At 50.7% G+C, this 20,331-nt stretch overlaps 1 protein-coding gene across 3 annotated transcripts in view; it reads left to right on the forward strand.

Moving 5' to 3' along the window:
• STK32B (serine/threonine kinase 32B) overlaps positions 1 to 20,331 on the forward strand; it is a 412,340-nt gene that overhangs the window by 356,540 nt on the left and 35,469 nt on the right. For all 3 annotated transcript variants that reach the window (XM_003898462.5, XM_009206514.4, XM_017958564.3), the window contains 3 exons: positions 2,700 to 2,803; positions 12,936 to 13,052; positions 16,482 to 16,607. In XM_003898462.5, coding sequence (XP_003898511.1) covers positions 2,700 to 2,803; positions 12,936 to 13,052; positions 16,482 to 16,607 — 347 coding nt within the window. The remainder of the gene's footprint in view (positions 1 to 2,699; positions 2,804 to 12,935; positions 13,053 to 16,481; positions 16,608 to 20,331) is intronic.

Below are 20,331 nucleotides of genomic sequence, written 5' to 3' on the forward strand. Positions count from 1 at the left end.
AGTGTGTGTGGGGGGCTGGGGGAGGGAATATCACCCTCTCTAGGACTGCAGACATTTGTCGCTTGACTGGGCATGACAGCCAGGACAGGATCACTCTGCTGCTGCTCCTATCCTGAGTTCTGAACGGACTTGGGGCTGCCAGGTGTGACAAGGATTGATGGGGAACATCTCAGCACACACAGCCATTCTGCACTGCTGGGTGCACCCTGCGCTCTTGGAGCTTGTGGGCTGGGACAGCAGCTGTCAAGGCCCTGGGAACGCACAGACAAGCATGACGGGACTCCTTCTCTCTTGAGCCCTCAGGATTGAGAACAGGAACAGGCACACACAACGGTGCAGGGAAGGAAGTCCTGTAGGCTCAAGCTCAGCTTCAGGCTCAGTGGTAGGATCCAGGTGGGATTCAGAATAACACAGCACAGTACCCAGCATGTACTAGGAAAGCATTCAATATTCACTCATCCAATGCTTAATGAACAAGTGTGATCACTGACTTTGGAGACAGGATGATCTATCACTGATAAGAAGAGGCAGACAAAAAGATGCTGAAGATACAAAACACACAGAATTTGGAGACTGATCGTTCATGAGGCTGAGGAGGATGGCATTTAGGAGGGTTCCCAGATTTCTGGTTTGGGTAACTATGGACGATGGGGAGGCATGGCAGAGGAAGCGGAGGTTGGAGTGATGATTCGACTGTTAGTAATGCCTAATGTTCATGGAGCACTCACTACGGGCCAGGCATCCTGCTAAACTCTTGGTATAGATTATCTTATTTAATCTACTTAATCCTCACAACAGCCCGATGAATAAACCATTATTATTATCTACATTCTACACAACTGAGGCAAAGAGAAGGTACGTAGCTTATTACTAACAAGTAACTCCAGCAGCACCGGCAGTCTTCCTGTTTCCCAGGGCACGATGTCAGTTCCTTTTTAAGGGGCAAATAATCTAAGGAGCATGTTCTCGAATTCCCAGTTACACCATTCTACCATGTGGCACTAAGTATGTAGTTTGTACCGAACGAAATGTTGAGACGAGTCTTACTTCAAACAGGAATTCAGCAGACCTGTAACGTGTGCATCTCAGCTGTGCATTTCCTGACTGTGTGGCCTCTTCATACTGCTGGCCCTCTCTGAACCTCCCCTTAAAACATGTCCCCAGAGGCTGTTGTGACGAGAAAAGGAGAGCCCATGGGTGAAAGTACACTTAGAAAATGTGAACCAAATGGAGAATATCACCAGGGGGCAGCTAGAAAGTGGCTGCTGGTCAGATTCAAGTGTGAAGCTGCCCAGCCAGCACCCCCAGGTCAACTCATCCTGGATCTTCTTTCCATGCCCAGTGAATACCCATCTAGAAACTGAGTTGAGACAGCTTTAATCACAACAGGTTGTGGCTCCCGGGGCAGATTTCGGCTGCTCTGACAACTGTAAAATGGAATTATGTCTGCAAATTAATTTACTAGAAATAATCAACAGTTCACAAAATGTTCCTGGAAGCCCACATAGACAATTAGACCCTACAATGCACTCCTGGCCTAGTGAGGTGGGGATGAGGCACTGAGATCAACCCACCACTCAGCCCCTTGGAGAGTGATCAGGGACAAGGACCCCAGGACAAATGCAGTACCCTGAAGAATAAGGGTCCACCACTTTTGGGCCTCCATCGCCTTCACTGTATTTTTTCTATTGAGGTGAAATTCACATAAGATAAAATTAGCTATTTTAAAGTGAAAAACTCAGTAGCATTTAGTACATTCACAGTGTTATATGACCACCACCTCTTTCTTGTTCCAACCCATTTGTTTTCACCCCCAAAGGAAAAGCGGTACCCATGAAGCAGGTGCTCCCACCTTCCCCTCACCACCCACGGCCCCTAGCAACCTCCAATCCGCTTTCTGTCTTGTGGATTTACCCATTGTGGGTATTTCATGTTAGATGCCACCTATGCTAAAACAGAGTTGTCCCTGAGATAGGCCCCAGGCACAGAGAGCTCTAAGTGTTCATTTATCAAGGTTCTCAGCCCCTTGGGGGCTCTGTTCCTCTTCTTCACTCTGGGTTTACCCCACCAGTTCTCCCAGTGAATATGCTCCACCAGTCCACCCCCTCCAGGGACATGTCTTCACTTTCACCAAGCCCTTCCGTGCCCCCTCAGGGCGTCCCATCTGCATTCCACCCAGCAGTGTCACTCCAGAGCCTCTGGTGATGCCTGTAACTTGTTCTCAGGCAGCTCATGGCTTACTGAGGGTGTAAACCATGTGGCATAGTGAAAAAAGTACAGGTTTTACTGTCCAAAAAAGCTAGATTTCTGGCCGGATGCAGTGACTCACACCTGTAATCCCAGCACTTTGGGAGGCTAAGGTGGGCGGATCACCTGAGGTCAAGAGTTCGAGACCAGCCTGGCCAACATGGTGAAACCTCATCCCTACTAAAAATCTCAAAATTAGCCAGGCGTGGTGGCAGGTGCCCGTAATCTCAGCTACTCGGGAGGCTGAGGAAGGAGAATCACTTGAACTCGGGAGGTAGAGGTTGCAGTGAGCTGAGATCGCGCCACTGCATTCCAGCCTGGGCGGCAGAGTAAAACTCTGTCTCCAAAAAAAAAAAAAAGAAGCTCGATTTCTCTCTTTGTCCCCTCTCTAAGGGGTGGTGGTCATAAACTGGGGATACACAATGATGTTCTGTTTGTCCTCTCGTTGACAGCCCCAGAAGTATTCCAGGTGTACATGGACGGAGGCCCCGGATACTCGTACCCTGTCGACTGGTGGTCCCTGGGCGTCACAGCCTATGAGCTGCTGCGGGGCTGGGTAAGACAGGCGCCTGTGCGGTGCACACCAGGGGCTATGCAGTGGGGGCTCAAGTTGTTCCTGGGCAGGTGGAGTTGACAGGGCATGCAGTGCAGGAAGGAGAACTGGTGGAAGAGTCACTGCCCCCCCAGGTTTCAGTCCTGATGCCTGTGTGCCGCCTATGAATGCCCTGAGCTTCTGGTCCAACCCCCTCATTGTACAGATGGGAAAGAGGCATCCAGAGGGGGAGGGTCTTATACAAAGGCCCACAGCGGATCAGTGACAGGTCAAACATCAAAGCGCCTTGGCCTCGTCGTTTCAAACACTGTCCCCTTTGAACCCACAACACAAGGTCTCCATGTCTGATTTTCTAGCTGATTGGAAAATCTTGAAGGGTGAAGACTATGCTTCTTTTTTCTCTTTGTTTGTTTTACATCTTCCCTGAATATGTAATTCAGTGTCCTATAAAAATGGGACATTTAGTATGTATTTGTATTTTATTGCATTTAAATTTACTAGCTGAAGATGATTAATGGGACTATTTGGCGGCGGTAATAACACATACTTTTATTTGAGCAGAAAGTATTATGTCTAGACTGGACGCAGTGGCTCAGCACTGTAATCCCAGCACTTTGGGAGGCTGAGGTGGGAGGATTGCTTGAGCCCAGGAATTTGAGACCAGCCCGGCAAACATAGGGAGATTCCATCTCTACAAATAATAATAATTTTAAAAAAAATAACCGAGCATGGTGGCACTCGCCTGTAGTCTCAGCTACTTGGGAGGCTGAGGCAGGAGGATCACCTGAGCCTGGGAGGTCAAGGCTGCAGTGAGCCATGATGGCACCACTGCACTCTAGCCTTGGTGACAGAATGAAGCCTTGTCTCAAAAAAAGAAAGTATTTTGACTAAAATTAATTTTGAGGTGTTTTTTGTTTGCACAAGTATCATTTGAAAAGGATGTCACTTCACCATGTCTCAGGACCATGGTTTCCTCATTGGTACAATGGGAATCATAATATCCTTTCTGTCTATTTAGCGGAGCTGGAGTTTTAGGATTCTTGGATTCCTGGACTGTGGGAGACATGGTTTGCCTGAGACTCGTCTCCACAGCACCAGTGCCCAGCACAGAGCTGACAGAGGCAAAGAGCGAGATTCTCCCACCAACTACAATTTTAATGTTGTTTCAGTCATTTGCATACATGCATATTCATGCACATAGAAGGTTCCTTCCTTGAGGGCATGGTGGTGTCTTATTCATTGTGGGTGTCCCATTGCATGGTTATAATGGGTGTTGAATGAATGTCTGTTGAATGAATGAATGAATGAGTGATGAAAGCAGTTTGTACACCATGAACACTGCGAGTGCAAGTAAGTATTATTTATCACCCCGTAGTCCAGCAACAATTTTCTGCTCTTGATCTCAATTATTTCCCCTAAATTCCTCAAAAACATAATTACTATACATTGCATTCTTAGAATGCAAAGAAAATATGAGCTTGTTCACTGAATGAAAAGAATTAATGTCCCACAGGTTTACCTGTGAGCTGCTGCGGGGCTGTGTAAGACGGGTGCCTGTGTGGTGTTCCTGCTTGGTTCATTTCTTGTCAGCTGTTTCCTTTGATATATATGCTCAGAGGAGGAATATGAGGGTGGAACCAGAGCACACAGGCATCCGCCAGAGGCTGTTAATCTCATGTAATCAATCACAGCAATGACCTTGGCGAGCAGTTGCCCTAAACGTGACTGGCCTCCTGCCAACAGAAAGGATATTCGCAGTCATTCCTCATGGGTCTGTGCAATCAAAGATGATAGCTTGGCAAAAAGCCCCAAGGATGGAGTGGTCCCTGCTGAATCACAAATAAACTATTTTATTTTTTTAATTCTTCTGAGTTTTCTGCTTAAAGATCCAGATGCTCTTTTCAAGGATGATGCTTCTTGGAAGAGGAAGAAGCAAATGATGGGGGATCCAGGCCTTTGGCATGGCGACAAAGTAATGGAATGAAAGAACACCACCTGTTATGTACTACTGTAAATCTTTCTCCCAGATATTCCTGACTGGCTTCTTCTTTGACCCAAAAGACAACAGGTTTATGCAAATAATTTATTCTCTGTTTTTCATACTGGAAACAGTTGATTTAGTCAAAAAGCTGTGCTGAAAAACACTCGTATTTATCCATGGACGATGTAAATTTAGGAGTTACCCCCAACTCTTGCAATTCCTCAGTCATGTCAGTGACAATATCCTTGGGTAGGATCCAGGAAGCTCCTTACGTCCAAAAGAGGAAAGAAAGTCACAGTGGAGGCCAGGTGCGGTGGCTCACATCTGTAATCCCAGCACTTTGGGAGGCCGAGGAGGGCAATCACCTGAGGTCAGAGTTCGAGACTAGTCTTGTCAAGATGATGAAACCCCGCCTCTATTAAAAATCCAAAAAAAATTAGCCTGGCATGGTGGCGAGTGCCTGTAATTGCAGCTACTTGGGAGGCTGAGGCAGGAGAATCGCTTGAACCCGGGAGGTGGAGGTTGCAGTGAGCCAAGATCGCACCACTGCACTCCAGCCTGGGTGTGACAGGGCAAGACTCTGTCTCAAATAAAAAGGTCATAGTGGGAATTCCCAATATTGTTCTAGGATCTTAAAGTTGGAACGCGTTGAAAATAATGGGTGGAAAACTGGTACTATGGCTTGTTGGCCAGGGATCCAGGAAAACAGCTGTTTCTCCTCACAAGGAGCCAAGCACTCTTTATGGACAGCAGAGGGGCCAAGTCCCAGTGGCAGGTTTGAGACCACGGTGCAGAGCGGGGTTCTCCAACCCCGGGGGCTGGGTACCGGTCTGTGACCTGTTAGGAACTGGCCGCACAGCAAAGCAGGGAGTGAAGGTGAATAGCAGGTGAGCCAGGGAAGCTTCATCTGTATTTAGAGCCACTCCCCGTCACTCACATCACCACCTGAGCTCCACCTCCTGTCCGGTCAGCGGTGGCATTAGACTCTCATAGGAGCAAAAACTCTCTTGTGAACTGCACCTGTGAGAGATCTAGGGTGCGTGCTCCTTATGAGAATCTAATGCCTGATGATCTGTCACTGTCTCCCATCACCCCCAGATGCGACTGCCTAGTTGTAGGAAAACAAGCTCAGGGCTCCCACTGATTCTACATTATGTTGAGTTGTATCATTATTTCATTATATATTACAATATAATAGAAATAAAGCGTACAATAAATGTTATGCACTTGGATCATCCTGAAACCATCCCCCCAACCCTAGTCCGTGGAAAAACTGTCTTCCACAAAACCAGTCCCTGGTGCCAAAAACGCTGGGAATCACTGATGCGGAGAACCCTGTGCTTTTGGTTGGAGCTTGTAGGCTGGACAGGAGACATAAGTAGGATCCAGCTTCTCTCTGAGCCAAACTAGAATCTTAGCTCTTACCCTGGCAGGCCTGCTGAGTGAAAGAAAAAGGCCCAAGTAGGTGCCACTCGTCAGAATTCCTTTTGGTGCCCTAGTCACCCTGGCATTCTGACTACTGCCTCTCCAGAGAACACTATGGAAAGAGATATGAGGAGATCTCCCTTCCCCTGACCATATCTACAGAGAAGAGATGGACAGATCTTTAGCCAGCCATTGTCCCAACAAACCTCAAAGTCTCTCCGACAGGTGAGCACCCATCTGTTCATTGATTATCCTCAGGATCCAGGGGGCGCCGGTACTGCCAGAAAGAATCTTTTTCACTCTTGGACAGCTCTAATGGCTAGAAATTTTTTTCCCCTTAACTCAGTCAAAAGCTGCTTCCTTATAATAGAGAAAAATAATCTTAAGGGAATCTCACAGGTTCAAACCCTGGCTCTAACCAGGTACCCCATCTGGGATCCTAAGCAACTCTTTTAAACAGACCGAATATTCAGAATCCTTTTGTGTTAACAAGAAGAAATTAGTAATTATATCTACCCAATAGGATTGCTTTGAGAATTAAATGATTTTGATTATGTTAGTTACCCAGCTCCTTGACTGATGAATGGCTGGCACTCAGGAAACATCCCCCCAGGACTTCTACCCTGGAAGGACCTGCTGGAAAGCCTGTGTCCTTCCCAATTTAGCGTCTTTCAAGCACTAGAGGCAGGCACTGAGAGCAGAGGCTGGATCACACCTGCTTACTGACCGTTAGCAAGTAAGGCCAATGGGCTTCATGAGCAGACATGGGTTCCCATCCACACTCTGTGCTTCTTGGTGCTGTGATTTGGGCTAAGTCACTTACCTCATCTGATCCCTGACTTCCTCATTTATAAAAGAAGGTTTATCAGGCCCACCTGCAGGATCAGTGTGAGATTACATGAGAAAATGTGGTCAGGGCATAGGCAGTGTCTGGCACATAGGAGACATGCTGATTATTATGCAAGTAAGTAAATACACACACAGCAATGATTCCACAAGACTGGTAGATGTAGGTGAAGTTCTGCTGACCTAGGTTTAGAGGAGCAGGGGAGAATTTCAGAGGGAGGAGACATTGAAGTTTGGTCACATATGAATGGTTGGAAGGAATAGTGTGAGCTCAGGTAGAGAAGTGGAAGCTAGGGCTGATTCGACAAACATTTTGGCCTACCCACTGGTCAGAAGGATAGTGAGGAGACGTCTGTAAAGGACCTGCGGCCAGCTGGAGGCATTGGGCTTTACTGTGTAGGTAGTGTGGTACTATCCATGGTACCTAAGCAGGGAAGTGACAGCACCGTGGTCATATTATACATAGAACCATATGTGTCTGGGTTCAAATCCTGACTTTGCCACCTAGACTCTCAGTGATCTTCAGTGAGCCTGTTTCTTATCTATAAAATGGGGAGAATAGTAGTACATGGCACAGGTTTCTCCACCTCGGCACTATGGACATTTGAGGCCAGATCATTCTTTGTGGTGCGGGGCTGTCCTGTGCATTGTTAGGATGTTCAGCAATATCACTGACCTCCACCCATCAGATGCCAGCAGAACTCCCCACCCAGTTATGACAACCCAAAATGACTCCAAACATTGCCAGATATCCCCTGGGGGACAGTTGTCCCTGATTGAGAACCACAGCCATAGAACAACCAGGAGGACTAAGTGGGATCCTGCGTGTAAGGCCATTAGCACATTGCATTGCACCCCCATGGAGTGGACTTTCAAGGACCCCTCAAGGAACCCAGCACTGATTCCACCCCCGACCACTCTTTATTGCCCATCTCTCTCCAAGACAGTGAGCTCAGTGCGGGAGGGACCATGTCTGTCCTACTCATGCCAGGCGCCATGTACAGAGGGCACCTTTCACATCTCCCTAGGACTTCTACCCTGGGAGAACCTGCTGGAAAACCTGCATCCTTCCCACTTTAACATCCTTCAAGCACTAGAGACAGGCACCGAGAGCAGAAGCTGGATCACACCTGCTTGCTGACCATTAGCATGTAAGGCCTGCGGGCTTCATGAGCAGAGATGGGTTCCCATCCACATTCTGTGCTTCTTGGTGCCCACTCCATGGGGACATGAGGACTTTGCCCTCTTTACTCACTCCCTGACCTGGTGTTACCCTTGCCTTTGACCCCAGTCAGCACTTCTCCTTAGGAATGGGTGGACAGAGAAGGTTGAAGGTACAGAGAGGCCAGCAAGTCGAGGGAGGGTACCCAGAGCTCCCCCTAGAGGTGAGAGTGCAGCACTGAGTACCGATGGTTGTGAAAGGGGTGGGTGGGCTGAACCGGGAGAAACAGGACCGTGTAACCTCACCAAGGGGGCCAGTAGAACTGTGCCAGGAGTCACAAGCCCGGGAGGTAATGGAGTCTGTGATCTCCATTCAAAGGAGGAGGAAGGACCATTTGTGAATTTTTCAGTGTTTTCAAGCTGTTTCCCAGACTCTAGGACCCTGCAGAGATGATCCGACGGTTCCAGAGGCAGGGAAAGTGTTTCTCCGGGCTTTGGAGGTTTAAATTACCTAAGGAACTGTTCTTCACTGTCATCTGTTCTGTGTTTGGGATTTTGCATAAAAAGATTTTGGGGAAAAAAACATTGGATTAGATGGTCTCCAAGGCCCAGCTCAACTTTAACAGTTAAAATGACAGACATCTGGCAATTCTTTTCCTCTGTCTTCTATTTTTTTTTTTGGTAAATTGGCATTTTGTTTTTTGAAACCGAGTTTCCTGGAATAGAGACACACCCGCACTCGATAATAAGTATATCCAGTGTCCCACTGCTAAAATTGCTTTTACCAGCAGTACATGGAATTACTTTACCTTGTAACTACCAGCTGGTGTTCTGACTCAACACATCCTAAGGCCAGTGAGTGAGAACTCAGCATCAGTACCGGCAGACAGGATATTGATCTTAATATTTGTGAATCTTCTTGTAAAAGAGCCTACGTTTCTCTACAACCGCCCAAACAGATGAGGGCTGAACCTGGTGCCTAAAGCTGTGGAACTTGTTTTAGTCATGATGTTCCAAACTCATTTCTAAATGTATGTCCTGCACTGGCTTCCTGGCGCATCGGAGTTATTATTATCATCATTGTTTTTGTAATTGGTCCGGTTGCCTCTAGAAGGAGAGAGAATTACAGAGATTAGGGAGAAAGAGACAGACAGAGAGAGAGAGAGAATAGCTCACGTGGAGGTCCAGTGGAACAGCAGAATTGATGAGCACCTTGAAGTGACCAAGAAGGAAATAGGGAATGAAATGTAAATGATGGGAAAACATTTACATTTGTTTCTGGCTGGTGTTCAGGTTGGGTGCTTGGATCCTCGGTCTCTGGTGGCACTGCAGAAAGACCAGGGGATGAGAATCGGGGACATTGGGGAAGTCTCTTTTCATCTGCCAGCCTCAGTTTCCTGACGTTTGAAATGAGGGACGAAGTGCTGCATCGTTGTCCAGAGTCTTTGCACCTCCAACAGCTGGGTTTTCAGGGTAGGGGTGGGACTGTGTTGGGCAGAACTGTTTATTGAAAGGTAAAAAAGACAGGAAGGAGCAATTCTAAATAGTCCAAAATGGCCGGGTGCAGTGGCTCATGTCTGTAATCCCAGCACTCTGGGAGGCTGAGGCGGGCAGATCACCTGGGGTGAGGAGTTCGAGACCAGCCTGGCCAACATGGTGAAACCTGGTCTCTCCTAAAAATTAAAAAAATTAGCGGGGCATGGTGGCACACGCCTGTAATCCCAGCTACTTAGCAGGCTGAGGCAGGAGGATCTCTTGAACCCGAGGTGGAGGTTGCAGTGAGCCAAGATCGCACCATTGCACTCCAGCCTAGGCAACAAGAGTGAAACTCCGTCTCAAAAAAAAAAAAAAGGTCCAAAACTGAACTCAGCCCCAGCTCATCTCCCAGTGGTGGCCCTGAGCTCTGGATCTCCTGCCCCTGTCCCTGTGGAGATTATAGAGAACTCCCCTTCCCTAAACGTGCCCAGCAGCCCCATAGATTCCCTCCCCAGCACTGATTCCACCCCCGACCACTCTTTATTGCCCATCTCTCTCCAAGACAGTGAGCTCAGTGCGGGAGGGACCATGTCTGTCCTACTCATGCCAGGCGCCATGTACAGAGGGCACCAGCTCATCACAGGAGCAGAGTCAAAGTCAGCCACCTCCAGTGAGAGCTCTGTGTGTGGACGGTGAAGGCTGCTGTTCATTACCTGTGATGGCCATAACTAAGATCCACACACTGGGTGGCTTAAACAAAAAGTATTCTCTCACAGTTTTGAAGGCCAGGAGTCTGAGATGAAGTGGTTGGCAGGGTTTGTTCCTCCTGAGGCTGAGGGAAGGACCTGTTCCAGGCCTCTCTCCTTGGCTCGTGGATGGCTGTCTTCTTCACATTGTCTTTCCTCTGTGCGCCTTTCTGTGCCTTAAAGTCCCCCTTTTATAAGGACTCAGGTCTTGTTGAATTAGGACCGACTCTAGTGACTCGATTGAATTACTTCTATAAAGAGCCTACGTCCAAATGAGGTCACATTCTGAGGTCCTGGGGGCTAGGACTTCAGCATATGAATTTGGGGGACACAATTTCCCTTGTAACAGCAGTGATCAGAGGCGAGCGCTGGCCATTCACACTGCCTGGCCTTTCACCTCGGTGCCCAGCTCCAGGACATAGTGCCTCGGTTTTGTCTTCTGTGAAATGGTCGTGTTAACAGTCACCAGTTCATAACGATTCTAAGGGGCATTTTCAGTTGAGATCGGCTCTCATCATTCTAACTATGGTAGTTGTTTCTGGCAAAGTGCGAAGGGGTCTCACACACGCAAATGGTGGGCAGAAAATGCTCATCCATAGAAGTCACCACTTCCCATTGGATTTTTTAAAAATTGAAGAAAGATTTTTAAAATGTTAGTGTATCTAGTTAATTCGCCTTTCTAGAGAGCCCCCGGGTTTTGGTTTTGCTCTGCCTATGATACGGTGAAATGGACAGGCCCTCATTCAATTCACAGATAAGAGAGAAGGCTAAAAAGTCAGGAAAAAAAGCTCCTTTCTGGGTGTGCACATCTGAGCGGGCACAGGCACACCCCTCAGGGCCAGTGTCTTCTCCAGGGCCCCCTGTTTGGTAAAGATAATGGTGTCCCTTCCCTCCAGGGAACCGTAGCCCTCCAGGGATCAGGACCCCGTGCGCCTTTGGGCTGGCGCCCTCTATCTGCAGCAGCCCTGTGGGAATTGCGGTTCCATGAGGCTGGAGCCAGAGCCTTCAGTGCCACGGTGTTACCCATACAATGTGTGGGCTTGATCACGTGGTGGGTGACAGTCCAATGAGCACAACCTGGGAGGGTGGCCAGTGAGGTCGATGCAAGCAGATGATGCTTCTACATACGCCGCATGCAGAGGAAATCAGCTCCTCCCTGGGTGGCGTTTTCAGGATGGTGATCAGGGGAGTTACTTTCCAACTCAGGCATCTCCGGATCCTACCAGTTTGCGGGGCTGGGCTTCTTCTTGGAACTTTTCTGAAGCAAGAACTCAAAGTGCAGCTAGTACAAGTGATTGCTTTTTCACAGTGTGTACCTGGAAACCCCAAACCCAGGGACCAAGGTGGCAGTGGAATCCCAGTGTGGTGTCTGACTCAGGGTTAGTGTTCGCTCAGCACCTGCGGAGGGACTGAGACGGTCGCCGTCGCCGTGCTCTGGGACTCTGCTCGATGGCAGACACTACTGGGGCCCTGAGAACACAGAGATGAGCGTGGTCAAATTCCCCCTTTCAGCAGCCCACAGCTTCGTGGAGGAGACAGACGGCAATAATTGTATTGACACATATTAATGGCAATCAACTTCCTATGGGTTAATCGCGGATTCATCGCTCAGATTTCTCCAGGATCAGTTTGTTGCACCACCACACATGCCAGGGAAATTGTTGCTTTGTAATCCCAAGACGTGTGGCCATGATACCAACCTGAAAACATCTTGGAGCGCGGTTCAGCTGGAGAGGCCCCAGGAGAGACATTCATGGGGGCTGGGGCAGGGGGAGCAGGGGCCGGGAGTGCACTGCTGCTCAGAAGCACTCCAAACCTTGTCCCCAGGGTCACAGTCAAGAAAGTCTGCCCGAGCTTTGAGAGGGGCTTAGAAGCAAGAAACTGCACACAGCAATGTTGAGAAAACATGGTCAGGAGGCTTCATTTTCTACCAAGTTCAGAAACTGGGGGAGAGCAGAGCTTACACGTCCTCATCGTGAGGAGGGGAGGGCAGGCGAGAAGGCAGGGGACGAGGCTGGAGTCCTCCCATCCCTCAGCCCAACCACACCCAGACACTGGCCATCTCGGCCCTGCCCACCCCATGGGCCAGTTCAGCCAGGAGAGGGAAAGCGGCGGCCAAGGCCCAGTAGCAAGTGGGGGCTATGACTGGAGATGTCCCTGGGTGCCCCAAGCCGGTGACTGGAGCAGGGACTCTGGTGTTAAGCTGCTGAGAGTGAGTCCTGCCTCTGGCATTTATGGGCTGTGTGACCTCGGTGAGCCACCCCTAACCTCCTGTGGCCACAGGAGCAGCACCCACCTGCCGGGTCCTGCACTGGCCCCTGGGCCCGGTTACCGTTGGCACATGGGTTCAGGCCACCTGCTCTGCCGTGAAAGAGAAGCACCCACTCTTACTTGAAGAGGAAGAATAAACCGTCCCTCATAATCACACAGTCTTAAAGTGTGTGGATGGTGCCTTCTGATGGTCCTCTCTCTAATTCTGGCTGTTGTCCTTTGGTTGCAGAGACCGTACGAAATCCACTCGGCCACGCCCATCGATGAAATCCTCAACATGTTCAAGGTGGAACGTGTCCACTACTCCTCCACATGGTGCAAGGGGATGGTGGCCCTGCTGAGGAAGGTAAGGGGGCAGCTGCCAGCCTGCCCCACCAGGGAGCTACAGTGAGTGTAGAAACAGCCATATCAGCAAATGAAGGGGTGAGACTACAAATGGCATACCAGGGGTAGAAATGATCAAATCAGCTGCACTCAAATGCCACATGCCTTGGAATAAGCACTGTTATGGGGGTGCTTGCAGATCAGCACACCTCGGAGGACAGTGGCGACTGTGACAGCTCTTGTCACTCTGCTGCGAGCTCCTAATAAACAGAAATACTTAATGCATGTGGGTTTTTTGTTTGTTTGTTTGTTTTTTGACGGAGTCTTGCTCTGTCGCCCAGACTGGAGTGCAGTGGTGCAATCTCAGCTCACTGCAAGCTCCACCTTCCATATTCACGCCATTCTCCTGCCTCAGCCTCCTAAGTAGCTGGGTCCACAGGCCCCCACCACCACACCCGGCTAATTTTTTGTGTTTTTAGTGGAGATGGGGTTTCACAATGTTAGCCAAGATGGTCTCGATCTTCTGACCTTGTGATCCACCCGCCTCGGCCTCCCAAAGTGCTGGGATTACAGGCGTGAGCCACCACGCCTGGCCTGCATGTGGGTTTTTAAAATCTGCTGTACATGGTCTTTTCACTCAATGACCTTTAAGAAATTGGATATCTCAGCCGGGCGTGGTGGCTCAAGCCTGCAATCCCAGCACTTTGGGAGGCCAAGATGGGTGGATCACCTGAGGTCAGGAGTTCGAGACCAGCCTGACCAACATGGAGAAACCCCGTCTCTACTAAAAATACAAAATTAGTCAGACGTGGTGGTGCATCCCTATAATCCCAGCTACTCGGGAGGCTGAGGTAGGACAATCACTTGAACATGGGAGGCAGAGGTTGTGGTGAGCTGAGATCACACCATTGCATTTCAGCCTGGGTAACAAGGGTGAAACTGAAAAAAAAAAAAAGTAAGAGAGAAAGAGAAGGAGAGAAGGAGGAAAGAGGAAGGAGGGAGGGAGGGAGGAGGGAGGGAGGGAGGAAGGAAGGAAGGAATCTCCTTGACTTTCTGCAGGAACTGTTGCTATTAGAATAAAGCAGTGGTTCTCAAGGTATGGGCCTAGGACCAGCCAGCATCAGCGTCACGTGGGAGCCTATTAGAAATGCACATCCTCAGGCTCCACCCAGACCTGAATCAGATGCCCGGGGTGGGCCCCACTCTCTGTGTCTCCATGAGCTCTCCAGGTGGTTCTGGTGTGCACTCCAGTCCAGAATGGGCAGGAGATCTTGGTGCCCTGCCTTCAAGGCTCCCTTCACATCCTCCATGATGCATGGAGCTGAGTCTTGCATGAGGTTGGCACCCAGTTGTTTTTAAAGCAATGATGACAACAGCAGCCAGCACTGTTGAGGGTCCTGTGTTCTAGGCCATGTGATTGCTCTTCTCCCTTACCCCTTTCAAGCCCTGTGAGCAGGAGGAGTGTCATTATCCCAGTACCAGAGATGAGAAAGCTAAGGCATAAGAAAGCAAAATCATTCAATCAGTGCCACAGAGCTATTAAAAGGCAGAAGTAGGATTTTGATCCAAACTCTCCTAACTCCAGGTCCCAGCTTTTAATATCCCTACATGGCTATAATGGCTTGTTGAATTACTAATCAGTTAAATTACTTTAAAGGAAATCTGCCACCTGGTTCTTGAGAGCTTGTTTGGAGGCTGTAGCAGGGGAGCACAGCTGCTCATATACCCTTGACCGAAGACTGGTACTCCTCTGTTGGGGATGGCCGTCCTCTTTGACCGAGTGCACAGCTTTCGGAGGGACGCACATGGAGCCATGAGAGAGCAAGGGCACACCTGCATAGCCAGCCAGATCAGCCAAATCAACCCTGGAAATCAGTGGCATGGCAGGTGTCACAGCCAGGTCGCCCTCACATCCCATCACTTGGTTCTTATAAGTCAGTGTCTCTTAACCCTGACTGCTCATTAGAACCATGTGGAAGCCTTACGTACCACCAATGCCTGCACCTCCCAGCCCACCCAAGTGGCTCAGAATCTGGCCCTCGGGCCTGGGTATCAGCATGTTTTCAGAACAGCCACCCTGAACAGTGAACTTCCAGATGGCATTGAAGTGGAACCTGCTTAAGTTGGCACCCATTGTTTTTTTTTTTGTTTGTTTTTTGTTTTTTTTTGAGACGGAGTCTCGCTCTGTCGCCCAGGCTGGAGTGCAGTGGCGCGATCTCGGCTCACTGCAAGCTCCGCCTCCCGGGCTTACGCCATTCTCCTGCCTCAGCCTCCCGAGTAGCTGGGACCACAGGCGCCCGCCACCTCGCCCGGCTAGTTTTTTGTATTTTTTAGTAGAGACGGGGTTTCACCGTGTTCGCCAGGATGGTCTCGATCTCCTGACCTCGTGATCCGCCCGTCTCGGCCTCCCAAAGTGCTGGGATTACAGGCTTGAGCCACCGCGCCCGGCCGGCACCCATTGTTTTGGGATAGTCCCTAAAGAGTGGCAGCCATGATCAGCAGATGCAACCCCTGCTAGCTATCCCTGTGGGCTGTGACTCCAGCCACTCAATGGGCATAGCTGGGAGATTTCTGCAGTGACAGGTGTGTGTGAACTGGCAGGGGGCTCTGACTTCCAGCTCCACCTGTGGACGCTGCTGTGCCCGCCCCTTTCTAAGTATGTGCCAGGTCCTTACCAGTCCCATTTGGTCTCGTCCTACCATGAGCTGGAAGTGGAGGAGTCTCCATTATTTCCCCTGCTTTCAGGGGAGGCAGTGAGGCAAGTAACAGCAGCTCGCCCAAGGTCACAGCTGTTAAATGGCAGTCCCAGGGCCAGGCCTCTGAATTTTCATTCTTGGCCCCTGTGCTTTTTCAATAGATAAGCTGCAGGGTTTTGGCAAGTTGGGAGCCCCGCTGGGATGCCAGGTCATAGTCTTTGGCTGTTCTTATCCTGCGTCACTCCTTATTAGCTGAAACTCAATTAGAAGAGAAGCTAAAAAGTGTCCCCTTGGCTACAAATGAGGTCACTTCATTAGGTCACAGAGGTCACCTCGTAGCTGTCCAGGGATAAATTTTATTACAACTTGGTGCCTCCCGTTACCAAGTTGGAAATCCTAGTATGAGGCAACTAATTCTTTCTATCTGTAATTGGATGCTTCTGCAGACATCAGAGAGGCCGCCTGTTACAGGCTCCAGTCCCAGAAAGGAACACGGGGGCTGAAAGTCTGGTCCCTGCCCCAACAGCCCCTCACTGGGTGACCTCGCAGAAGCAGCCTGACCTCTCAGTTTCACCCTGGCTATAAAGAGATGAGTACAGATGGCGCTTCCAACAACAGTGCCCCAGACAGGGCACGACATCACTAGGGCATGAAGAGCAGAAGCACATTAATTGCCATGAGACCCCATCCTTCAGAGTCCCGCTACCCTTGAGGGATGCCCAGTTCACGGAAGCTCATTTGTCCTCTGACTGCAGCTCCTGACCAAGGACCCTGAGAGCCGCCTGTCCAGCCTTCGTGACATTCAGAGCGTGCCCTACTTGGCCGACATGAACTGGGATGTGGTGTTCGAGAAGGCACTGATGCCCGGCTTTGTGCCCAATGTGAGTAGAAGTCCCACCTGATGTCATGCCACCCCTCTGCAGGGTCCGGTCCGCGCCTTGGTGCAAAGCAAGACTTTGGCAGCTGGCCAGTGAGTCCTCTGCTGGCTACGGCTACCTGAGCACCAAGGGCTTATGTCTTGCTGGAATTCAGGGTGAACTTGGCCCTGATTTCCAGGGTCCCAGCTGTGCAGCGTCCCTCCTTGTGGTAGGTCTTTTGGGGGTGTCAAGCCTTCTCTCTGTCACTGAATCCCACCCCCATGTGCTCAGGTCCAGGTGTGGGGGTAGCAGGCTAATCTACTCCTCTGCCTCCACGGAGCTGACTGCCCAGTAGAGGAAGACAGGCGATGACCTACCCCGACAGGGCAGTCAGCACTTGTTGCACAAGCTTGGAAGAGGGAGAGGTGGGATGGGAGGGGCGCAGGCAGGGGCTTCTTTTAGGGAGAGTCGGCAGAGACCTAGAGGTGAAGTGTGGGAACCAGGACTGCAGGGATGGGCACTGAGCCCTCCAGGCAAAGGGATCGCCAAGATCACACTCTCAAAGGCAGCAGAAGGCCTGGGTTTCAAAGAATAATTTCATAGCATTTAAGGGAATAAACCAGAGCGAAAATAATAGGAAATGGGGCCAGGAGGGAATATATGCCACACCAAAAAGGCTTCCAGAGGCCACGGTCAAGGTTTTAGGTTTTGTCCCCTGGAAACTGGAGTGTTTAAGGCAGGGAGGTAAAAGTGGTGGATTTACATTTTAAAGGAGGATTCTGGCAGGAGCTGCAGGCTCCTGGGTCCTCCAGGAAAGACGCTGAAAGTTTGGACCTGCCTGGAAGCCTCCTGTGGTCCCTTCCTGCTGGGCAGTTGCATTTCTCCTGGAGAGAATTGCAGAAAGCACCTGAGGAATAGTGACAATTGGGGCAGACATCCTGGATGACATTCTGGTTCAGCCACCTCTGCCCTCTGTGATGGAGGAGAGCACAGCACCCCCCCCCCCCCACTGGTCTTTGCCCTGCCCGGTGGCATGGTGTGAGCAGGAAAGAGATCACAACATGTGCTCTTTGTCGTTGCCTGTTCCAGCCCCGTATGATGTGAATGGAGGTGAAGACTCCAGCCTGGAAGGCAAGAGATTTCTTGGGCCCACTAGGCTGGTTCCTGGGGAGCCTCAGATGTTCCCGGCTGGTGTTTCACGTCATATTATTTTAAAGAATTCTGCCACTCCTTTTGGTGCAAAAGTCATGTTTCCCACATCAGTTTCTCCAGGAGTGCCAGGCTTCCAGACCCTTTTCACAAACCGTGGTAGCAGCACACGCACATTTCTGAACACAGACCCTCCCCACAGCCTGCCCAGTGTTCACCACTGAATCCAACCGAAGCCACGCCTGGCTGACGCTAGTCTGTTCCTGTCCTTTCCCTGTAAGCAGTGGTGCATCCTCACCTGCTTAGCCAGTCCACCTGGTCCAGGGCTGGCCCTGCTCTCCCCTGAGCCCACCTTTCTCCCCACTTCCCTCCCAGGCAGGGCTCCAGACAGGCTATGTAATGGCAGGTCGCACAGTGCTGTGTCCCTGTCTCCCAGGCCTGGCCATGTGCCGTTCCCACTGCCTGGACCTCCTTCTACCCGCCCAGACCTGCCTGGCCTTGGGGACTCTGCCCGGCTGGAAGGCTTCCTTGACCCCGGGGTGGACATGGTGCGGCCTCTGAGTCCAGAAAGCTCCCTGGCTCTGCAGACACCCCTCGGACTGCTGTGGGAAACAGGCCATGGGGACAAAGTGTCCAGGGCAGGCTTAGCATAGAGTGGCTGTTCGGGTAGAGCTCTCCGCTGTTCTCCCAATATAATTGTTTTAGGGTTTCACTTGGCCAACTGGGAGCTCTGTGTGAGCTGTGTGTGCCTGTGTGGGTACGTGTGGAAGTGTGTCTGTGTGTGTGCCTGTGCATCTGTGTGTGCCTGTGCATCTGTGTGTGTGTGCATGCCAGTGCACTTGTGTGTACCCATGTGTCTGTGTGTCTGCATGTCTGTATGTCTGTGTGCATGCCTGTGTGTGTGCCTGTGTATCTGTGTGTGTGCCTGTGTTTTTGTATCTGTATGTGTGTGTATCTATGTGTGCGTGTCTGTGTGTACCTATTATGTCTGTGTGTGTACCTGCTTGTGTGTCTATGTATCTGTATGTATGTATGTGTCCGTGTGCCTGTGTGTGTGTGTGTGCCTATAGGTCTGTGTGTGCCTGTGCATCTGCGTGTGTGTGTGTGCCTGTTTTTTTGTGTCTGTGTGCCTATGTGTCTTGTGTGTGTCTGTGGGTCAGCAGGTGTGCCTTGGGGCCAGGAGGGGCAGCTGCGGGGGCAATGGCAATGGCTTCATGCTGGGGACAGGCAGTCTCCATCCCATTTCCCACCCTATTCTGCTGGCCAATGAGAAAGTCAGTTGTGGGTGAAAGCGCAGACCTGATGTCACCATTCTGTGTCCACCGAGCACCTACACCCAGCAGCGCTGTCCTCACTGTCACCATTGTGTGTCCGCCGAGCACCTCCACCCACCAGCGCTGTCCTCACTGTCACCATTGTGTGTCCGCCGAGCACCTACACCCACCAACGCTGTCCTCACTGTCACCATTGTGTGTCCGCCGAGCACCTCCACCCACCAGCACTGTCCTGCATAGGAGCTGAACCCCTGGGAAGAAAACAACCCAAGGGCCAGCTGCCAGGGAGCTTACAGATGACAGTGGGCAGCCCCCACTGTGGATGACCTTTGGGGAGGGATCATTATTTGGGATGGGGGACTGTCCTGTGCCTTGCAGGGTGTTGAGCTGCACCCCAGGACTGTACTCATGAGATGCCAGTAGCATCCCCTCTGTTGTGACCACCAAAAATGTCTCCAGACATTGCCAAGCATCCCCTGCGGATAAAGTTGTCCCTGGTGGACAACCACAGGACTAGGGTTCTGTGGAGCCATAAGCCAATAAGCCTACAAAGACAGAAAATAAACCATGAGGCAGAGCCCTCAGAAGGAGACCAGCAGGTCCCGCTGAGCCAGGAGTAAAAGTTTGGGTCTCTTCTGCCATCTCTGTGACCTCAGGCGGCTGCACCCCAATTCTTCACAGATCAGAGGAGAAACCAGGACCCTCGCCGAGCCTGGGGAGTGGTGTCCGGAGGCTTCCAAAGCCTCGGCTCTGAGCCTATTCCCCTGGCTGACTTCCTTCTGAACGCAGGTTTTGGACAGCCCAGAGAAATATGCCCGCCTTCTCCATGGGCTCTGATCTGCCAGACTCAGGGCGAGATTGGCGAAGGCCAGGAATCTCGATGCAGTCCTGCACATCAGGCACAGATTGTCTGATTAACGCTTCCTTGCGTGGTGTCTGAGCCTTCCCCGAGGCTGTGTGCTGGGATGCCCTGGAGGGCACCCAGGGCCAGCCTGTGGCTTTGCCATATCATGTGCCTGCGCCTGTTGGCAGGTGCCTGCCTTTGCAGCCCCCTGGCCTGCCACTCCTCCTCAGCCCCTCTCGTGCACACACCCACAGACCGTTGCACACTCACAGTCACACTCACACATAGACAAACACACACACTCATTTCCCACACACACATGCACACTTGCCCCCACAGTCTCACACACATACATACCCTACACAAACACATGCATTCACATATACACACCCACACATACCTTCACACACTTGTACACTCCCATACAAACACATACACACACACACACGCAAGCCCCCCACCACATGCTCACCTACAGGGC

This window comes from Papio anubis, chromosome 3 (genome assembly GCF_008728515.1).
Source record: "Papio anubis isolate 15944 chromosome 3, Panubis1.0, whole genome shotgun sequence".
In the NCBI taxonomy this organism is placed as follows: domain Eukaryota; kingdom Metazoa; phylum Chordata; class Mammalia; order Primates; family Cercopithecidae; genus Papio; species Papio anubis.